This window comes from Oryzias latipes, chromosome 1 (genome assembly GCF_053564925.1).
Source record: "Oryzias latipes strain Hd-rR chromosome 1, Olatipes_Hd-rR_3.1".
In the NCBI taxonomy this organism is placed as follows: domain Eukaryota; kingdom Metazoa; phylum Chordata; class Actinopteri; order Beloniformes; family Adrianichthyidae; genus Oryzias; species Oryzias latipes.
The window spans coordinates 22,201,112-22,223,233 of NC_136237.1; the positions used below are offsets into that span (position 1 = coordinate 22,201,112).

Here is a 22,122-nt window from a genome sequence, read left to right on the forward strand (position 1 = left end):
CATCCTCCCAGATTGCTGACACATTTATTGCATTTTTCTCCAAACTGATCCAAAATAATAGGCAATAAAAACAAAACCTGCTGAAGTTTTTGACATTTAAAACATTCCTTGACATATTTTTTCGTAATTTGAAATGGAACAAAGCTCCAAAACGGAAAAGTCAAAGACAAAACTGAAGAGGTAAGTGATACATTTTAGCTGCTTAAACCTGGATAAAGTTCTGGTAAAATATTTTCCTCTAAATGTTTTTTTAAAGCTAAGCTTTAAGTAAATGCCATTTTAAGTGATCAATATGGGGTGTTTCTCCTGTTGACCTCAAAAGCGTCATGCTGTTATTCCTGTGCTTTAGTTGTAAGGTCCTCAAAGGAGCAAAGCTGCAGCTTGGATCTGAATCCACAGTGTACAGAAAGGCAGAGAGGAAAGCTCAACCACACAAAAAAACAGACTCAGCTTTAAAATGAGGTCAGCTCAAATACAGTGTGTAGCAAGGTGGAGGTGCATTCAAAAATATTGATTTTTAAATGAATAAAATGGACAAAACCTGCAAACCTGTCCAGCAGAAAAGTCCTGCAGCACAATGTTCACAGATCAAGTCAGTAACACTCGAGCAGCAAACATGTCTTAAAAAAGAAATGGCTTCAGCATCAGGACATGAATGAGAATTTTTAAATTAGGTGAAGATTTCCTTTACAAGTATTGCAACAACAAAAATCAGTTAAATAAGCTCCTCCTCTCATGAAAACTACCTTTTTTTTTGAGGAAAGGTTGACCCAAAAAGTAAAACTGTAGCTGCTAATGTGCAGATATTTTTGCATTAAAATACTTGCTGCTCATCACGTTTGATGCGCCTCCAGTTCTGACTAGAACAAGCGATATAAGCACCATGAGGGCTTCTTTAACCCTTGTGCTTTCTTAGATGACCCCCCCCCTTACATTGACGTGTTATCCCTAACATGACAAAGGTGGATAAAGGTGAAGAGTATTTCATGTAATCCATGGACACCAGTGAAGATCACAAATCATTGAAGAAGAAAGGTTCAGCGCACTGTCTAGTGGGTCTAGATGACCCAACTCCCAATGTTAAAGTGCCTAGGATAGCACAAGGGTTACGGTGAATAATTTAACAAAAAAAGGCAAACAGCTGGGACTCTGGGGAAAGCACATCAGTGTAACTTTAACTTATCACTTCAAAAGACAAATCACTCAGAAAAAGCTCATTTGTCGTCCTTTGTTCACTCGGAATAAATAAAAGCAGCCCCCTCTTCTCTGTGGACACACTGGCTCAGTTTACCCTCGGTGGTAGTTTTCCAGTCTGACGGGGACTTCTGGATAAATCGTCAGAGTCTTTCCAGATATTTGTCGTCCAGCAGGGGATCAGGGGAGGGAGGGTCAGCGGGTGGAGTTGAAGGAGGAGAGGGGAATAGAGCCGGGTGGATGGAGGGGGGCTCCTCAGTGGTGGGGGATGAGAGTGGGAAGAAAAGTGCCGGTTGGAGGGGTGAGACGGGGGAAGGGGATGTGACACAAAGAGGCTTAACTGGAGAGGAGGGCGTGGCCTCTGAAGGTGAAGCAGAAGCTGCTGGGACAGACGAGTGCCACTCCTCTTCAGGCAGAGACGAAACGGGAAACGGGATAGGCTGATTGGGATGGATGTCAGGGGGAGGGTTGCAGGTGAAGGAGGTGGGGTCGTCAGGAGAAGCCGTCTCGGTTGGAGATTTTAAAACTTCAGCGCACAACACCGGCGGAACCAACACAGGAGCATCAAGCGGATTTCCTTCAGGAGAACTTGGAGCTTCGGAACCGCGGGCGCTGACCTGAAGAGTCTCCTTATCTAGAGCGGTGTTCTGGAGGAAACAGACTGGATTATGTTACTATCCCTTCTTTTAGAGCCAGTTTTACAGAAGCTGATGAAAACACAGAAGATCAAGTAGAAGACAAATGAGAGACATTCACTTGTTCCTGCTTCAAAGACTGTTAACTTAAACCATGTGCAGCAGCAGCTGTTCATTAGAAAGAATTGAGCTGGAACTTTAGAAAAAAGAAACTCCAAGCCAATTTAATGGTCACAAAATTATTATAAAGACGAAACTGAGCCAGATTTGGGATTAAAAACATGAGATTCTATGGAAACTGGTTGCAATGTGATATTGGTAGGTTTTCTTTTAATAAAAACCAGAGGAACGTTTTTACTTGAATTAAAAGGAAAACCTTTTTTTCTTTCGGTATAAAAAAGTCTAAAATAAAAAAGAAGGGAAATATGATATATGCAGACACATAAAAAAGAAGGAAGGAAGCTGGAACAACTTCCTTCCACATCAAAAGTCTGAGTTCACTGACGGGACCGAGAAGGAATTTAGAGAATGCAACACAACAACCAATACAACTGAGTTGGTTTATTAAGCTTAAGTTGATGTTTTTTCACTTTGATAAAAGAGGCAAAAATAACCAATTTCATTACAATAACAAATAGGAAACCACCACAGCTTCATCATTCCAAAGACCTGCAGATATGTTTGGAATTTGATGGGATTAGGAATGTCAGTTCTGGTTGTCCACCTCTTTTTTAGCTGATAGATTCCACTGATAAACCTGGAAAATCTGCTCTGCTGCTTAGGATTTGAACGTCATTCAAATCCTGAGATTCTCATTTTTCTGCTTTCTACCAACCCAGCAAAATTAAAATGCTTCCAGAAATGTTCAATTATTTCTCAAATCTGTAACCAGCGGAAAAGTAAAACAGAGTATTTAGTTATTTTAGGAAAATCTGTGTCATCTCCATCCCTTCCTCAAGGTGGTGCCAAAACATCAAAGTAAACAGTTTGTCTCCTAAGAATACAAACTCTGGCAAATTCATTTATTAGAAACTAACGATGCAGAAAGGGAGGAAACTTGGCTTGTCTGACACGCGTGTTGTGATTAAACATTAACAGAAAAGCTGAAAGTCTAAAAAAAACCCACAACGCTGTCACGACCCTCCACTGTTAGAAAGAGAGACGACAGCGCAGAGGAAGAACGGGGACCTGAGAATGTCACAGGAAGGAAGGAAGAGGAGGTTGGGGAGGAAGGGCGACGGCTGCAGAGGAAGATCAGAGCTGGGAAGAGGAAGTGGACGGGGAGGGTGATGGGTGGAGGAAAAGGGGAGGAGGGGTGTTTGTACCAGGCTTTACGCTCCAGGCGTCCCCTGTGGTCCTGGGTCAGGTAAGTGGAGAGAGGGGGGGTGAGGATGAGGGAGGAAGAGGAGGCCTCGGCCCACATTTACACCTCAAACTGTCAAATGAGATAAATCTTATTGTGAAGAGGAGCTACAAACCACAAAATGGGGGGTGTGGGGGGGGGGGGGGGGGTCGTCCCCTCCCTTTCACCTCAGACAGACCCGAGTGTGACCCAAAAGAGATGCAGGGAAGGAATGAGGAGATTTTTACCCTACATGACGTATCTGCAGCACCATACGTCCCATAGACCTGTACGCTGATGCCAAAGAGGGCAGAGATGCTGCTGAGAGTTAATCCAGAAGAATACAGAACTGACATGAAATATGGGAGATGAGCTCAAGCGATGGGTATCTGGGTCAAACCTTCCCTCTCCTGGCAGCTCTCCTGATTAAAGCCATGTTAGGACGTTCTCGCAGTTGGACCAAATGTACTAATCTGAGCCGGTCTGCTCACCATGATGACAGACACTCCAGCCGGGGCACAGCTGTGCTTTGGTGCGCTGTTAAAGTGAGTCTTCAGTTTCCCCGTCACCTCCATCTTCATGTTGTTTTCTGTGACTGCGTCCTCCTGCATGGAGGGGTTTGGACAGGACATGTTACGCTGCAGAAGTCTCACCGCGCAAGCGTGCAAAGGCGGCTGCGGAGTACCGTGACCCATGGGTGTGAAAGGACGCTCTGAGCCGTGTGCCGGGCGTCCACGTTGGTCTGCAGCATCCCCTCGATCAGGTTCTACAGGAGCACACAAACAAGATCTGGTTAAAAACAGTTCAAAACATTAGCAGAAATGAATATTCATCACAAGTTTACAAAGTTAGGAGTGGCATCTGCTTTTCGTACTAATCTTTTCCAAAATAAGCTTCTGCATATGTTTGATCATATTTGTGTTAAGTTAAATCTATCACTGACAAAAAGTTACACCATTCATTTTTCTGTAAGAAAAGCAGCCTTTTCAGTGAAAGGGTCACGCTTCTTCTCTGAGTGCCGGGAGCTGCAACCTTTCACATTAAAAAGAGACATTTTTATCAAAATCTAACAAGAGCTGAATATTCCACCTCCCCATTTAGAAAAATACACTTATTTATGTTTATCTGACCATTAAGCTATTTATTTATTAAATTTAGCCATTAAATAGTCACGTAAATAAACACTCAAATTTTACTACTTATATAAGTTTTAACTTCTAATTTTTAAAGCAGCATATTTAAGTTCCTTTCAAAATAAAATACACAGTGTGTCAAATAAGACCCCCCTGCTGCAGCAGATTTAATATTTTTTTTAATTAAGAATGTAGTCATAGTCAAAGTCATATATGACATTTTCTATCATGACTTTGGTGCATTTTCATCCTTCTTGTTCTTTTTTGATAGAATATTAACATGACAAACCCCAAAAAATCTATGTGTTTAAATATAATTCTACACTTGAAGAATTTTACCTGTGAACAGCAACTAAACACTGTTGTGCAGCAAAAGATACAAATATGTACTTTAAACTCAATCTAACAATAAACTACTGACAGAAATTTTATACTTTTTACCATCATTTACCTGATCTGTAAAAAATCTAAACATAAATGACAAAACCTCAAACCTAAAACAAATTAACCAAAAACTAAAAAACCATTATGTTTTTAAATCATCAACATTTTCCTTTATAGCCAAAAGAACAAAAGAGCTGCATGTGGCTCTGGAGTTTTCTCATGAGATTTATCCTTAAATATAAAAATGTACTCAGAGCAGCAGGTTCTGTAGAAGTGACTTTAGATGCAGCAGCTTTGGAAACTACACGTTCATTTTATCTACTTCACTTTTATTTACCTTTTATAGCCAGTGGCTATCACAAAATCCCATATTAATGCATTTAAGATCACTTTGACAATAAAAAAAAAGCTTAAAAAAAAACATTTAAGAAAGTAAAACCAAATTGCAGAAACCAAAAAGAAAACAAAAGAAATGTCCATAAATCAAAATGAAATGTTAAAAAATGAAACAAAATAAAACTGGAACAGGTAGCTATTATGGGATACCACCGATCAGATGATGATGATTTAATTTTGAAGAAGTCTGAAAGAAGAAGAATGTTTTGCCTGAACTGTGATAAAGAGTTGATCGAGTAATTAAACATTTGCAGTGGGTGTGGCCAAAAGTGTAAAGAAATATTATTTGTTGGAAGAAATTGCCACGATAATAACTTTCCTGTTGAAAAGGTGAACAAATGTCATCATCCAATCTGTGATGTCCCATAATAGCTCCCTTTTCCAGTTTCTTATATTGTTTCATCTTTTTGAAATGTTATTTGGATTTTTGAAAATTACTTCTGTTTTTTAAAATGTTTTCCTTTATATTTTGTTTGCTTATTTCCCTTGTTTATTTATTTTACTTTTTAAATGGTCTTTTCGATCTTTAATATACATTTGTGTTGGCACTTCAGGGCCACCGTACATCTGCCCAGTTATTCAGTTGTTGAAATGTAAAAGATCAGGATTTTGTGACTTTGTGGCTTAACTTTGCAGCATCACTAGTCACCACCACATGAGAAAGCTGAGCGTCACTTCATGCTACGCTGCAAACACAAGATCTTAGCAGCTTCATATCAGCTGTGTGAGGTAACCGATCCACAGCCGTAGGTTATCAGTCAGCAGTTTGAACAACTGCACAGAGAGTGATGAGTATTTGGGTGTTCAAATAACAGCAGCTGGACAGCAGTTCTAAACTTTCTGCAACCACTCCTTGCCGTCAGCATGGCGAACGGGTTAAGATCACACAGATTTGGATCAAAAAGGCAGTTGTGTCTTCAAAGGTGACCCTCAGCTCCGACCTTTGCAGAGTGGGAGACGTTGTCCCAGTAAGGACTCGGAAATTCAAGTTGGCCGAGAAGGATCTGATCAAACAGCTCCTCTTGTTGGTTGTTCTCACTAGAACAAGGAAGAATTCAAATAAAACAGTTATTCAGGGCACACAACAGATTTCACAGCTGCTATGGAAGCAAGCATTCATATCATCTGTTCAAAAAACGTTTATTGGGTTTGTCACAGCTTGGTTGTAATGTTACTGATGCTGTGAGTTCCTAACAAGATAACAGGAGACATCTGACATGTGAAGAGTTTGATCAATCACTTGAAGTCAGTTTATGGCTTCAAATACATCAACATAAATTTAAAAATTCCCTACAAATTTATAAAAACTCTCTCTTCCTATCAATGTTTGCACATCTGTCAATACCTATATACTTGTGCATATATATATGTGCACATATCAAATGCACTATTTATGCATATAGATACATGGCAGGTTTTTATAAGTGTAAAAAAAAAAATCATTATATGCAATAAAAATAATATCTAATAACTTACCAATACTATAATTCTTTTTTTTTATTTAAAAAGAGTTGATTCTTTATCGTCTTAATAATCCATGTTGCAGAGTTGCAGCTGGAATTTTCTGTCGACACGCTCAAACAAAGCAAAGAAAAAGGAAGGAAGTACCTCCTAAACGGGGGGAAGCCACACAGAAGGATGTAAGTGATCACCCCCGCTGCCCAGATATCTACTTTCAGACCGTACCTGTGGAAAAAAACAACACACACACAGTGAAAGCACACACTGGTTATACTTTGCATCTACACTGAGAACTATGAGGTGTCCTGTTTACCCGGTTTCAGCAATGATTTCTGGAGCCACATACGTGGGGGTGCCACACACAGTATACAGCGGCCCCTCCACCACTGTGGCCAGCCCAAAGTCTCCCAGCTTCAATGACTTGGTGCCATCGTGATGCTCATACACCTGAAGTGAAACACTCAGTTGAAACATGGAGAAGCTGGATTTGTGAAATAAATCAATAGGATTGCGTTTGTTGGAGTTTACCAGCAGGTTCTCTGGTTTAATGTCTCTGTGGACGATGTTCATACTGTGCAGATACTTCAGAGCTCCAGCCAGATTGCAGACCATCATGCTAGCATCTCTCTCTGTGTATTTGGCTGAAGACGTGATGGCATCAAAAAGATCCCCATCCTGTCCAAATATACATACAGAGTTTTAACGTCATCGTACAAAAGAAGGCAGAAAAAAAACAAACTGAAAAACTCACCTTTACCAGCTCCATAACCAGGCAGAGCTCAGAGGGCGTGACCATCTCCTCCACCAGCATGACGATGTTGGGGTGCTTCACCTTCCTCAGAACAGCAACTTCATTCTCTATGAGATGCTCCTGAGGAAGCACACACACCACACCCGCTCATTCACAACAGAGTCTGCACTGCTGTCACTTGTCGCATTAGAATAAGTGTCATGCGTGTGAAGATACTTGAAGACCTGACTTGGTCAGAAAAAGACAGAACACTGAGCTGCCTGTTAATAATGCATGGCAGGGATAGTGACGGGTATTCCTTACATGCGCCTCTCTGAGTAAAAATGTGTGAGAGCAGCTTGAAGGAATGCAGTGAACTGGGAGGAGAAGGGGAGGATAAAAGAGCCAAACCTTTCCCCTGCATCGAGCTTTGTCGATGATCTTCAGAGCAAACTCTTTCCCTGTGGACCTGGACAGAAATACTGAAATTAGGGAGAGCAATAAAAGCAATACTAAAAAATAAAAGCTTTGTGGTCTGTAATTTAAAATCAAGAGAGCTTTGAGTAAAGAGCCCAGAGACACACAGGAGAAGATACGAGAAGGGGAAGTGGTTGAGGAGGAATTACAGTCAAATGCTATGAACACAGTGGGCATGTGATGCGCGTTCAAGAACACTACACTTGGTGTCATATAAATCCATCTGGGCACAAACCACTATTATTAATTTCTCCTCCATGATCAATTTTTAAACGGTTGGCACTTCCATGAATTAAAAAGGTACACCATCTATACGCAATTGCCAAATCCAATTCCCCGAACGGTTGTACTGGTTTAACTTTTAACACACGTTCAGTTGCCGTGCATTTTGCACGTAAGAGCCCGAAAATGGTCTTAAAAACTTGTGTGGCGACACGTGAACGTGAGAGTTTTCAGCGCAGAAGCCCAAAACGTGCATTTACGCCCGTTTACATGGACTTTTCATTGGAAGTGTTCACTTAAATGCTCGTTGCCAAGGCCAGTCTGAACGTGGCAAAAGACTTTTTGTCTCATCAAATGCACCCACCTTTAGGCAAAGAAAAACTAACAAAGGTTTGTTGACACAACTCTTCTATTCCTCATTCCATGCTTAGATGATCCTCATAACCATAAACTATGAAATACAACTCACACTTTGAGTGAACAGACAACGCAATGCAATCTGAAAAGAGCGAACAAATCAGAGCACTGACTTCCACCAGAAGCATCTCTAGAAACACTGACAGGACAACAAGAATGCAAAATAACAAGCAGAAGAAAATCTGCATGGCGTCTGTGGCTAAATGACACTCATCTGCTGATAAGGTCTGAATGCACCGAGCCTGACAGCTTAGCAACTTTCTGCTGCACCTTTACAGTAGATTCTTTCTCTTCACAATACATGAGCCTAATGTCCCAAATACTTACAGTTCTGCATGTTTTAATTTGTTCAGATGTGGTGTTGGAATGCAGTTTGTATGGCTACAAAATAAGTTCTACTGCTGTCTGTCTGTGTGTAGAAGCTTTAGCTGTTTTCTAGGGTGTCGAGGTGTGAAAGAGGTTTAGCTGATGGAGTAAACCAGAGTTTCCCTCCAACATGAAAAACGTTTAAAACAGTGCAGAGGACTGATGCTAAAACATTTTAATAATTTAGTCGAGAGTTTGATGATTTTGGAGGCATTGGATGTAAAACGTTAACATTTTCATCTAAAAGATTTAAAGCTGGGTTGCTTTATAATCTCAAACTTATAATCTCAAATTTGAGAAGCTAAGATACTCACTTCAAGGTTCACCTAAGGCGCTTCATGTGACCTGGGACCCTTGACACTTCCTTATAATCTAGAGGTCGACTGAGCGCTGGTGTGGCGAATGGTTAAGGCTGTTACCACAGTTTTCTCATTTATTTCATTAGTACCTTTTTTGTATTTAATATTTTCTTATTTCTAAATGAGTTTGTGGTTTACTTATCTCCTTTTATTTAATAAAAAAAGTTTAAAAAAAGAAATGAATGCCCATTTAGCAAATTTAGCGCGTTTTTGAACACACATTACATGCCTAGTGTTTATCTAGATCTTATGTAACATTTTTGAACAGGCGTCTTTTTCATTCATGCTGTAAGAAAGGAAAAGAGTCTTGCTACGTTACCTCTCCACACACTCTCTGACCACAGCAAAGTTGCCATCTCCAATTACTTTTCCAACCTCATACTTTTGGTACAGAACTGAGGATAGCTCATGTTGGTTTCCATTGACTACAAAAAACACACAGAGGTTATCGCAGGAAAAACAATTAGATTAGATCAAATCCCTCCAAAAATGACCCCATGCTGTGTGCAGTAACACAGCATTAAGTGTACCCTCTGGACTGAGCTGAATGGTTTTCTCCTGGTGATTGCCGAGCGAGCCGTTTTCATTGGTTAAGGACATAAGATGTAGCGGAGGAATCTACAGGATGAAACAAAGACGAACAAATAAAGATGGACACGGATAAGATCAGAAGTCAGGAAAACGTCATTGAATGATTTTGAAAACTTTCACATGTGTTGATGTTTATTCAACATTTTGACTAAAGGAAAATTGTCTGAACATTTATTTAGTGGAGCGCTATCATCAAATCCAGAATTTTTAATTGTGATTGAAAAAATACAACGCTGTTGGTTAAAAGTAAAAGCAGCTGCAAGGGACCATCACAAAACCCAAGTCAATTAATCAATTCTTTAAACCTAGTCCCATAAAGTACATTCATCTTGTATTTCTTTTGTCCAAATATGAGTCTTTCCAGGTCATTTTTTTGGTCTAGATTCACAGACCGACTTTGTCCTCTAACGACTTTCTGATCGGTTTGCTTAAGCTGCATTCTTATGTTTTATCATTCCTTTGTTTTCTTAAACCTTAGTAATTTAGTAACCTCTTTTTGTCATGTACAGGCAAAAGGCAAAGATGTCCTTCATGAGATACAAAACAACAAATACACAATTCATTTTAGAGTTTAACCGCTAACTGGAGAAGATATCTGAGAAATTCTTGTTTGTATTTGTTAGACAGGACAGAAAATATTAATCAGATTTATGTCTCTCACCACCAAATATTCATGGCTGCACAGGGAGTAGGTCTGACAGTGGCCTGATAAAGTCCCTTGAGATTGATTTTGCTTTTTTTTATAGCAAGTGGGTCATGCACTGTTGCCTCACGCCCTCCTTTACAACGAGACTGCTAACGGGATTTCTTGACTTCAAAATAATTCATTTGTCTTATGGGGCGATGAAAGTCCCAGGACCTCTTTCTGCAACAATGACTTCTCTTTTTCTGAAAGTGTCATAAAACTATCCTAAACTAAAGTTCTTTCATTGATACATAACTATATCAGAACCATATCTGTGCCAGAACAACTATGGTACATTTGATTTATCGCCTTACTTTTAGGCTCAGGTTACTTTGAGGGCTGGTGGGAGACGGAGTGGATGATTTGGTAGATCTTGGAGCTGAGATCCCATTTACTGCATAATTGACAGGAAATGATTTATTAAATACAAAATAAGAATGTAGCATATACTTAAGTTTCATATAAAATTATCAAGAAGAAAGGTAATACTTCCTATTAAGACAAACTTTGCAGTCATTTTAAACATATAAATATTGATATATATATATACACACAGTACAGACCAAATGTTTGGACACACCTTCACATTCAAAGAGTTTTCTTTATTTTCATGACTATGGAAATTGTAGATTCACACTGAAAGCCTCAGAACTTTGAAAATATGTCATATTGTATGCCAAGAGTGTGCAAAGAAGAACACTTTTTTGTTATGTATATAATTCCACATGTGTTAATTCACAATTTTGATGGCTTCAGTGTGAATCTACACCTTTCTTAGTCGTGAAAATAAAGAAAACTCTTTGAATGTAAAGGTGTGTCCAAACTTTCGGTCTGTACTGTAAATACACATAAATATACATATACATAGATACATGTACACAAATTTACACACAAACATACACACACAGCTTCTGAAATTTAAGAACTCTAAATAGCCAAAAATAGCCATAAATAAGCTAAAATAAATAAAGACAGTTGAGTCTGTATTTGGAGCAAACTTTGATGCCCGAAAAGCAATTCAGCAATTTCAACAGTAATTAATGACTAAGGTCAGAAAGGGACAGTTTTTTTGGTCTTACCAGACTTTAACGAAGACCGATTAGCTGAGGAGTAGAGAGGTTGTCTTGCTATAGTTATTGGATAGAAAAAAGAATAACAAACAACAAAAATAGAATCTAAAACATACATTAAAATTTGCATACTTAAAACTTGTCATGCTTTTTCATGTATCTTGTGTTTTAAAATGTCACCAGATTTACCACTTAGGGAGTTTCATATAAATTGCATTGTGATGTAATTACAGGCAGCTTTTTTTCCAGAATAATAACTTACTAGAAGCTGGAGATTTGCTGCGTCGGGAGAGTCTGGGACTCTTAGTTCGGTTTGGCGTAGTAGAGCGGCTGTAAGATGACTTTAGCACCCTGCATTCTGCAGAAAAAAATCAGCAGCAGCATCACTGTTAACTTCCTAAGCTAAAATGGCAACTTAATTCACCATAGCAACTGCTTTTTGGAATATACCAGTACATGCTTTGGCATCATGTGATCAAATAAGTTTTTTATCATGCAGGAGGTCCTGGTTTCTGGCCCAAATTAGCAATTAAGTTTTTAATGTGACGTGACATGATGTCGGTGAAAGTGGGAGGCAGGGACTCACTAGGTTGAACAGCCTGTCTGTTAATCATCCAGGGAATCAAATCCCAGGCTAGACAGCTATTGTGTCCTTTGGCAAGACACCAACCTTCACACTGTCCCCAATTGTGTAATAAAAAAAAATAACGTTTACACGCTATGTTCACAGTGGAATAGTTTGCATCTAAGAAAACTTTTAGAGGGAAATAGTTTGCAAATAATTGTAAATAAGTTGTTTAGAATTAGTGGAATTCAAATTATTAAGTCAAACCAGTTTATTATGTTAAACTACACGAAAAATATTTTTGAACCTGGTTATTGTACTTTTGAATTTTGCAATGGATTGATTCAGTATCTAAATTAGTTTTGTCTCAAGTGCCATGGTTTTATTTTAGAGAAGAAGGTGCTACTTTTGCTCTCAAAGTAGAAAGAGAGTGTTTTTTTTAGTTCCGTCAAAGACCTAGTTCTCTTAAATGGAGCACATGGGTTGTAAGTGGGACAAAAGCTCCAAACCAGCTCTGAACACGAGCGACTTGCCACCTGCCATCATGTGTGTAAATTAACAGTAAGTCCTCTTAAATTCTTCTCTGGTACTTGTAAACGAAGGCGCTCAAACACAAATGTTGAGCAGGGGGTCAACACTTAAACTTGTGACAGCAATAAACCACCCTTCTCTCCCTCATGACAGTTATTTCTGAACATTAAGTGAATCTGCTTTCAAAAGAGGTCACAACCTGCTTTTGCTCTCCCAAACTTGTAACATGCAAATGCAGAACAACAAAAAATCTCACTCTATCAAGATACTGACATTCAAATGTAAGATTTTTATTTTTTTTTTGCATAAATGAAAACTCAAGTACGACAGAGTTTTAGAGACACGGTGAGAAAAAAAAATCTGGATAATTTAAAAAAAAAAATTTCTTACACAGGAAAAAAAGTCAAAATGTCAAAATTGAAGTCGAAATAGATTTAACCCACTACAGCAGAGTTGCCTGTTTATCAGATTTTTGCTTTAAGATGAAAGATGTGTAGCATTTTGTAAAGCTTTAAAAAAAGATAGGTTTAAAAAAAAAGGAAATTCTGAACCTTTTGACGACTCAAAATCAGATTATTGTCAGTTTAGCCGGCATTCTGTGGTTCGGTGTCAGTGAAGCTGAGTTTCATATGTAATATAAGGAGCTCAGAGACACGTTTGGGTAAAAAGGACCGCAACTTTATTTTCCTTTTCATTCACATACCCAGAAGTCCATTTGTCTTATTAGGTCATGAACCTGTCATGCACAGATCAACACTGCAGAAGGTAAACAGTGTTATATACGCCCCCTCTTCCATATGAAACGGCCCGTTTTAACATATAACAAAGATGAATGAAAAAAGTCTGTTATATTAACATTAGAACGTTGAAAATGTCAAAAACTGCGCTTTCTCAGACAGAAGCATCACACAGACTTAGAGATCTTGTCTTTGGAGGAGGAATACAGGAATTTAAGTGGACAGCAGCAGGCATTCCGATGTCTTCATCAACAAGCTGCAGAGATCCTGCAAGCCACCCATCCAGGAATTAAACATTATTAAAAGTTTGGAACGTTATCAATAAACATTCAGCTCACCTGTTCGACTAAGTTTAGCCGTCTGCTCTGCTGTTGCGTGGCGTTCACTAATGCTCACTTTGACTTTAATCTCGTAAATGTACGAGTTTTTGTTTTAAATCTCGTAATTTTACTGCTTGATTTTTTTGGGCGGCCCTAAAACTCAGTTGTACTCTAGAAAAGCTGAAAAGTTTCAGGAACAGTCTAAACATGTGGCCATCTTACCACCGTGATCCAGCACAAAGTCGTCCTGTGCATAGCGATACTTCTCTGGACCACACGCTATGAACACATCATCTTCACCAAAGAAGTCCTGCAAGCTGGTAATCTAGATGAAAAGAAAAGCTGGTTTTAACGTGGGCATGTATAGAGAAGGGGCTGGACGATTGGTGGAAAAAGACATTTACATCTGCTTAAGTAATCGGATTACTCAAGTAACTTGGCTCCTTAAACAACATGTAAAACAGGAAGACAGATGATAGGGCAGATTAGGAAAACCTGATTCCCCACTGGAATTGTGCACAAAAGAAACTGGAGTGCAGTAGCAGTCCTTCACCTGGTTTTCTTCAGGATATCATTTGAGTGACCGAGCTGAGGACTGTTTTTGGCAGAGAGGAGCAGCTTTATGAAAAATTACCGGTACCTGATTTTACTGCGAGGTGGTGGAGAAGACATTGGAAATCAGATTACTGCTGTACATGTAAACACAAATTTCTTCTGTCAGCAGATGTCCACCAAGACCTAGTAAGACTTTTTTTGCTATAATCAATACATGTTTTAACACACTAGGATATGATCGATGCAGACATTTCACCAGCTTGTTTGTACGCGATATATTCTCCAAGTCCCACTTTGAAAAACCTGCTTTCTGCTTCTGTTACAGATACTTGTCTCCAGCTCTTCACAATGATTAAACCCACTCACCATCCCTGCAGACTGAGCTGTCACCCTAAAACACACACCCTCTGTGCTATAGTTGGACATGCAGGAGGGCAGCCGTGTCTTATCTTGTGCACATCGCAGAGGAGCTTGTCTTTCAAATAGGTACATTCAAAATTCAATCAAGCCATGGTCAGCAGAGGACAGAGGATGAATATTAGTTAAGGCAATTTATTGAATTTTATTGATAAAGCCCAATATTACAACAATAGTTTTCTCTAAAAGTCTTCACACCACAAATGATTTACACACATTTATAGAGGAAGCAGGAGTGAAGTGTGACAAGTGTGGACTCAAAGGACAGACAGACAATGTGTGCTCGCCATTTGCTTGATAAACAGCAAATGAGTCGCTTTCCTGAGAAAATGACAATCGCTAAATATAACAAAAAAACCACGTATCTCCAATTTTTTCCATTAAAAGTTTGAACTACTGGAGCAAGTCATGTGAGAGATAAGTCCATTTTCCCACTTCACTTTTTGTGCTCACATAGTGCATTCTGTGGCGTTCTGATCCTACCAACAAGGATATCGTCCTTAAATGTTGCCTCCTCTCAGCAGGCTGGGGGAGGTCAAGCTTTCTGGCTATTTGATTAATGACAGTGAGACAGCAGTACAGGAGACTGCTGAGGTGAGCATTGTCCTCTTGTGACAACACCAGCCACGATGATGCTGCAGTCAGAGTACACTGGCGTTGGGTGGATCCCCAACCTTTCTGTTACAGCCTCTTGGTGGAATATTGGGTCACAGAAAGACACGACGAACATTTTGACCTGCAATAACCTGACACTTGACTCTTCAAAAGACTTGGAAGCTGAACTGAGATTTGAGACTTAGTAAAAACATGACTTGAACATATTTGGTTTGGGTCGTGTTTCACCACATCACATTGATATCATAAAGTACTGTTTGTGGCAGAGAGAGCATATCTCAAAACAAAGGTGTTACTGACCAGAATTTGCACACATTTCTACACTCCAATAGTTATAATCATTTGACTTTAAATGGAAGCTTCATGTTTCTTTTCCTGTGTACTGAACTGCTTAATGTTTGAGTGCCTTGAGAAGGTTTGGTGCGGTAACTTTGTATGTTTAGCAGCTAGTTGATTAGTGTGTAGCTCAACTCTTAGACTAAATAGTCATTATGTCATTGGACAAGTCTTTCATTCCCACATTGAATCAAATTCTATCTAATAAAAATAGCTTTTATTAAAAAATAAATAAACTCTGTACAATAATACATTGTTATTGTAGTCTAAAAGCCAATTTTATCTGATGCAGAGTTTAAATGTCAAGCTTTTTGTCAAACACTATAGCTGTATAAACATCTCCGGTCTAAAGTCTTTGTACATTAGTGATCCAAGATGCCTTTACCTTAACTCTAGTGTGAAGATCTCTTATAAATGAAAGTAAATGTCATTAATAAACTCCCCACATGCCTGTAACTGATGAAGAGTGAGGCCACATCAGTGCTAATCCATGTTTCACTCAGATTTTAATCCTTTCTCTAAAACCTGAGTTGATGGAGCATCAAAATCTTTACTTGGACCCTTCCCAGCTTCTGCTACCACAGGCAGCACAACAAAATGTGTCACACGACTATTTGCTGCAGTTGTTCCACTTCTCACTAGTGGAAAGCAGATCACAATTATTACAGAAGTGGGCAGATACTATGAAGGTAAAAAATGGGTCTAAATGGACGAGCTTGTAGATTTTTATGTGAGAGAGAATGTAAGTAGAATGTGAAAACTTGCTCACCCAAAATCTGCATGTGTGTTAAAATCTTCAGCTGTAAAGTTTGACAGATAAAATCACAACTGACAAATAACCATTTGCATGTGTTCATTTAGTTACAAAACTCAAATTGGTGATTACAATTGTGGGAATCTGCTGCTGCGAATCACGAGCGCGCTATAACTGGGCTCGGACTTTTAACACAATCCTTGCGAGACATTTGTGTCAAAACTGATCTGTGTCTGATAATGGAGCACTCTGATTGGTTGACCCCCCTCCTCTGACCCCCCTTTGTTCCATTATCGGACACAGATCAGTTTTGACACAAATGTCAAATGTGAAACTCCCTTCCAATATCGTATCATAAATACATATTTAATTCATCCAGGATGGTTCCATTGCACAAAAAAAGTTTTAAAAAGTTAATTTAATTTAGTTTATTTTAGTATTTTTTTATAGACCTTTCCCTGATCAACTTCAACACCAATGTCATTGTTTGTTTTGCTAAAGATATTTTCAGATCAAATTCATATGATGCATAAAGACAAGAATAATAAAATTAATATGAAGTGATGTAGGTTTACCGAGTCATTTACTTAAATTACCTGCAGGCATAAAAGGGCTGAAACAAGATTGATGGGGGAAAAGAAAAAAAATCACCATTTGTTATGTCATCAAATTCTACTTAATTCTGCATCAGTCTTTCATTCAAACTCCAAAGTCAGCAGCAGCATCCAAATGTGGATGTTTGAACCCTGCTGAGTCTTCATAAAACTCTTAAACTGGCAGGCTTCATGTGTGACATGAATGAAAAGTCCAAACATGGCATTTTTATAAGCCTGTGCTACTAGAACAAACTCCTGAACACATTTACTGATCACAGCAGGCCTCAACTTGATCCATCAGGGAAGCATTTTGCAGGCCTCTCCATTGCTTTGGTATTTTTTTACAGCACAAAACCCCAATAATGAGATGCTCTCTGTCCTCTTGGATGTCTGACCTTCTCTTTTTCTCATCTGTGTCCTCTCTGCAGCTGTGCATACTTTCTGCCAAGCAGAGCTTGCTAACAGAACTGCAAACTCAGACAGTTTGTTTAACAAAAACAGACAGCGGTTTTGAAAAAACTTACATCTAATCTAATATTTTGAGACCTCCCATCTTTGTTTCCAAAGAAGGTTAGTGTGAAGCTATAACTACAAGTACTGCACATTATAAATGAGAGTTTATAGCACTAAAGAAATGACCTCCAAAACCCTCCTTTTGACTTGGAGTCAAACAAATTCGCACAAGAACTAAAAGCTTAAGGTCTCAGATAGATCATGGCTTACTAAGAATAAATAGAGAGCAAGATGCCTTTTTAGTATGCCAGAGCGGGAGCTAAAGCCAACCTGGCAATTAATACTGAACTCTCACTCAGACAGAAGCAGGTCCCTGAGACAGTTAAAAGCCTCTGGATTAGAGCGGTAAACTGCAGGCACGCGCAACAAAACTGGTTGAGATGTAGATACATTTTTTATTTATTCTGCTGGCTTAGTGCTCACTACTCAGGTGTTTTTTAATGCATTTTTAAAATCTCACCAAGAATTTAATGTTTTTGAGAATTAAATTTATTTTAGATGTCTTTGAACATTTTATAGAAAAGAAATCTTCTTGAAGGAGTATTTATTGTACCAGTGACAAAATGAAATACACGTCATCGAGCTGAGGTCAGAATGCATTTGAAAGATGACCCAGAGTGAACTCTGAAAACAGGCGGTTGAGAACACCCAACACAATAGATGCACTTCCACTACCCCCCCTTTAGTCCTGGGGGGGGGCTGCAGTCTGTCTGGGGATCTCTGGGGGACTGCCAGGTTTTTGTTACACTGAATTACATCAATATATATAATAATGAGAGATCACTTATAGGACAAGTATGTACCAACTTCAAAATATCATTTCTCTATCCAAACTTTACAAACACACTTTTATAAGGAAAGATTGTTTGTTTTTTCCATTCCGCCTTCACATTTTATGTTTTGTAATTCTTGGTGAAGTAATTTTATATTTACATTATTGTTAGCAAAAGCTTTTTTAATGCAGTTTTGTGCCATTTTAGTGAGGCAAAGAGAGCTGAAACACAAAATATTGATCTGTCGTTTGTACAATTTTAAGCACAAAGCAGAATTGAGTCAAACAAAGAAATACACAAACAAGCAATTATTCTTTAAATGTTATGGTTTTATGTATTTTTTCAGAAGAAAATTTGACCATAAAATAAAAGTCCAAAATGGACAACAGGGTACAGCTAAAGACCAAATGGGGACGCGACTCTTGGATGGTATCACTGCACTGGTGTCAGATGGTGCCGTATACTAATGACAGAACAGAACAATAGGTGGGCATGCAAATTTCATGGCTGTTGACCTAAATGTTGGCATTTCAGCCAGACTTCACACTGGAAACAGCTCGAGCCTGACAAGCAGATGAGGCCCGCGTCTGGCCTTGATTTAAGGTTCTTTTCTGTATGCGTCATTAGCTTGCTAAAAAAAACATGCAAATGAGAAGGCATCCTGAACTTTACACTGACAACAAGGTGAGTGGGCTTTATGAAACTTGGGGCAAAACACAATGAAACTGAACAACCCGTTCACGCACATAGCGTTACACTGAGCTGGTTTGGAGTATTGGGGCTAGGAGGCAGTCATCATTAAGAGTTTGTGACACTGGCGCCTTAGTGCATCAGTGTCACTCTTGTCAACATCCTCAACCCACTTATCTGTGATCATCATCCGAAGCAGCAGCCCTGATTTATACAAAACAATGGTCATGTTCATGGAATTAAAAGAGGAAATACCACCTCTACCACCACTTTACGGTGGTAGAGACCAACACATTTTGTTATACACACAAAGCCAATGAAGGAACAATAAATGCATCTGTCTTTTAAAATCTTCTTATCTTCTTTTTGTCTTTTGCCTGTTCCCTATAGAAGCTGCCACGGTGAGTTGATTGACTCCATTTAATGATATCCTCTACATTCTCTTCGCTCACACCAACCACCCTCATATTCTCTTTCACTACATATCCATGAACTTCCTCTTTGGTCCTCTTATAAATCTTTTTCCTGGTAGCTCAAACTTCATCTTTTTACCAGCATAATCATTGTCCCTCCCCTTAACATATCCAAACCATCTCAATCTTCTTACCTTCACTCCCCTCTAAAATGCTCTTCCCTCAAAATTGTGTCAAACTTTTTTTTAGATCTACAAAGACACAATGCATCTCCTTCTGACCTTCTCCAGAAGGATTCTCAAAGCAAACATTTGACCTGTGGCAATGGAACTATATTGTTGCTCACAGATGCTTAGTTCTGACCTCACTTTACCCTCTACTACTACTTTTTCCCATAACTTAGAGTGACTCAGTAGCTTAATTCCGTTGTAGTTGCCACAACTCTGCATGTCTTCAACAGCTTCCTCTGCTAATCTGTTGCTGTCCAACATTTCCTTCATTCATCAGCTCTTCAAACTTCCCCTTCCATCATAACTTGTAGAACCTGCCAACACTTGATCACCCAACCACATCCTTCCATCTCCATTCCACTGCTTTGCCAACCTGTACAAATCTACCTCTACCTCCTTTTTGATCTACCTGTAATACAAGACCACATGTGCCCTTTGTGTGGCTTTTGCCACCTCCACCCTCATCTTGTATCGTATCTCTCTACTTGTGTACAGAGAGATACAATATTTCAACAAGTCTACTTATCTGCTTTCCTTATTCCAGATGACACAGAAAGTACCTTCCTCACAACAACCACTCTGATCACTTCAGCTATTGCTGTCCAGTCATCTGGAAGAACCTGTTTCCAGATGTATATCTCCATTAGTTAGGTGGGGGAGCGTGGGTCTAGCAGAGGGGGGTGGGCTCTATGTTTGAATTATAGTGCTTGTTTTTATATAATTTTTTTGGTGTACAGCACTTAGTGTTATGTTAAGTTTGATAATAGCTATATAAATAAAGATTGATTCGATGTGACAAATGCTCTCCCAAAGCCTATTTCAACTCCTCCCTAAAAGCCAGACAGTCCTCTTCCTTGTTCAGCATTCACCACTAGGTCGTCTGCTTTGCCATTCTCCTCTTCATCTTACTCAATACCAGAGTCATCCTACACACTACCATTGTATGCTGTCTGTCTACACTCATCAAAACCCTTCCTTCAGGATCGCTCCTATTCTGTTCATCTTTTCATCAACACTAGGCCTGCACAATATACCGCAAATTTATAGTTATCGCAATATCCAGCTCCACAATATACATATCCCAAAAGACAGCGAAAATTGCAATAAATCGTAAACCTTAAATATGTTAATACAACCTTATGTCAGCTTGAAGCATTTAACTAATCAAATAAATCCCTTTATGCATTTGACCAATCGGATGGACGCTTTCACCTTGTTGACCAATCGGATGGAGGCCTATTATGTTAGATGTTTGTCTCCTATGTCGACGAGGGTAATTTGGAGTATAATTTTTAAACTGTTGCAATGAAATGTTTTTGGTTATTTTGTTATTTGTTTATATAGCGCAAATTATACCGTTATCGCAATATTGATCTCAAATATCACAAGTTTTTTCATATCGTGCAGCCCTAATCAACACCATGTTAAAACAGCTTGGACCGACCCTTAATTAATAAACCTTCCTCTCTTTTCATCTGGTCTGTTGAAATCTAAGACCATCCACCTTTCTTCTTTTCGTCACGTTGGTCAATTCTCTACATTCAAAGCTCCAACTCTCTCTCACCTTTCCTTTTTTTGTCTTTCATCAGCATCATGTGGGTCAACAGCACTGCTGGTTGTCGTTGCTATTCCGAACCACAACTGATCTGGTAGTAAAATATGTGATTTGGGTTTGGTCTAACATTGGATGACTTCCTGACTCAACACGCATTTACCCGCACACGAAAACACTGGATTGTGGCCTTTCATGGTTGCATTCTTTAACATTTTCTTGTAGGACTCACATAAAACCAACAAGCATCAAAACAAAAACAAGACAAAATAATTAAATGAAAAACTATCGAAAAGCTAAGTAACTCCATCAGTGAACTCTCTTTAAACAGCATAACCGCTTTAACAAGGAGTATAAAAATAAAAGCATCTTAAGTTTATTATAAAGCACACATCAATGTCATGTGCAGGAATGACAAAAGTAAACAATACATTAACCCACAGTTAATAAAGTGTCTCATTTTGTCTCTGTTGTTCTGTTGCTGTGTCCTCAAAAGGCCTTTCAGGGTTCCAGACAGACAAGCTTTTTAGTCCTGCAGTTCAAGTGACCCGAGTCTGTTTCCAGCCTTTGGTTAATGGGCAGACTGTCATTCTGATAACATCAACCAAGTGAAAAGGATTGTGAAAGGCAGACCAATTCCAGCACGTTGTAAATTTCCATCCGCAAATTCCAGTATGGCCCTTATTTACCCAAGTATGAAACTTACAACTTTTTGTAAAATCCAGAATGTAAATATGAATTGCATAGGACAGTTCTGTCCCCTCAGATATAAGACACATGTATAGGCAGGACCAGCAGCTTTCCATCAACAGAGATATAATGGAATATAAAATTCCTTCTTGGTTTGAGTCCTTTCTTGGAACAATTACACTTATATAATAATACGTGTACTCATTTTTAAGATGCCAGATGACATGTTTGTGCGCTATGATAATACCTGATGGATTTCTGTAGGTTATTACTTATTAATTAAACCTATTCCTAATACATTAAAACAACTAAGTGAGACTTTTCTTATGTGATTTTTGGCACTAAAAGGGGAATTAAAACTAATGCAATTTAC

The 22,122-nt window shown here is 38.9% G+C and overlaps 1 protein-coding gene across 4 annotated transcripts in view; it reads right to left on the minus strand.

Annotated features, from left to right (window-relative positions):
- Positions 1-7: 7 nt before the first annotated feature.
- Positions 8-22,122, minus strand: part of LOC144981239 (serine/threonine-protein kinase DCLK2-like) — a 31,675-nt gene continuing 9,560 nt past the window's right edge. The window contains exons 3-17 of one of the 4 annotated variants that reach the window (XM_011476666.4): positions 13,838-13,940; positions 11,725-11,820; positions 11,472-11,495; positions 10,707-10,786; positions 9,647-9,734; positions 9,436-9,541; positions 7,687-7,744; positions 7,297-7,416; positions 7,074-7,220; positions 6,859-6,992; positions 6,693-6,770; positions 6,026-6,122; positions 3,857-3,937; positions 3,663-3,776; positions 8-1,841 (exon numbers count right to left, since the gene is read on the minus strand). In XM_011476666.4, coding sequence (XP_011474968.2) covers positions 1,338-1,841; positions 3,663-3,776; positions 3,857-3,937; positions 6,026-6,122; positions 6,693-6,770; positions 6,859-6,992; positions 7,074-7,220; positions 7,297-7,416; positions 7,687-7,744; positions 9,436-9,541; positions 9,647-9,734; positions 10,707-10,786; positions 11,472-11,495; positions 11,725-11,820; positions 13,838-13,940 — 1,830 coding nt within the window. In that variant the 3' untranslated portion in view covers positions 8-1,337. Of the gene's footprint in view, positions 1,856-3,662; positions 3,777-3,856; positions 3,938-6,025; positions 6,123-6,692; positions 6,771-6,858; positions 6,993-7,073; positions 7,221-7,296; positions 7,417-7,686; positions 7,745-9,435; positions 9,542-9,646; positions 9,735-10,706; positions 10,787-11,471; positions 11,520-11,724; positions 11,821-13,837; positions 13,941-22,122 lie in introns of all 4 variants that reach the window. The other 3 variants (XM_011476661.4, XM_078951468.1, XM_011476672.4) reach the window with 3 other exon arrangements.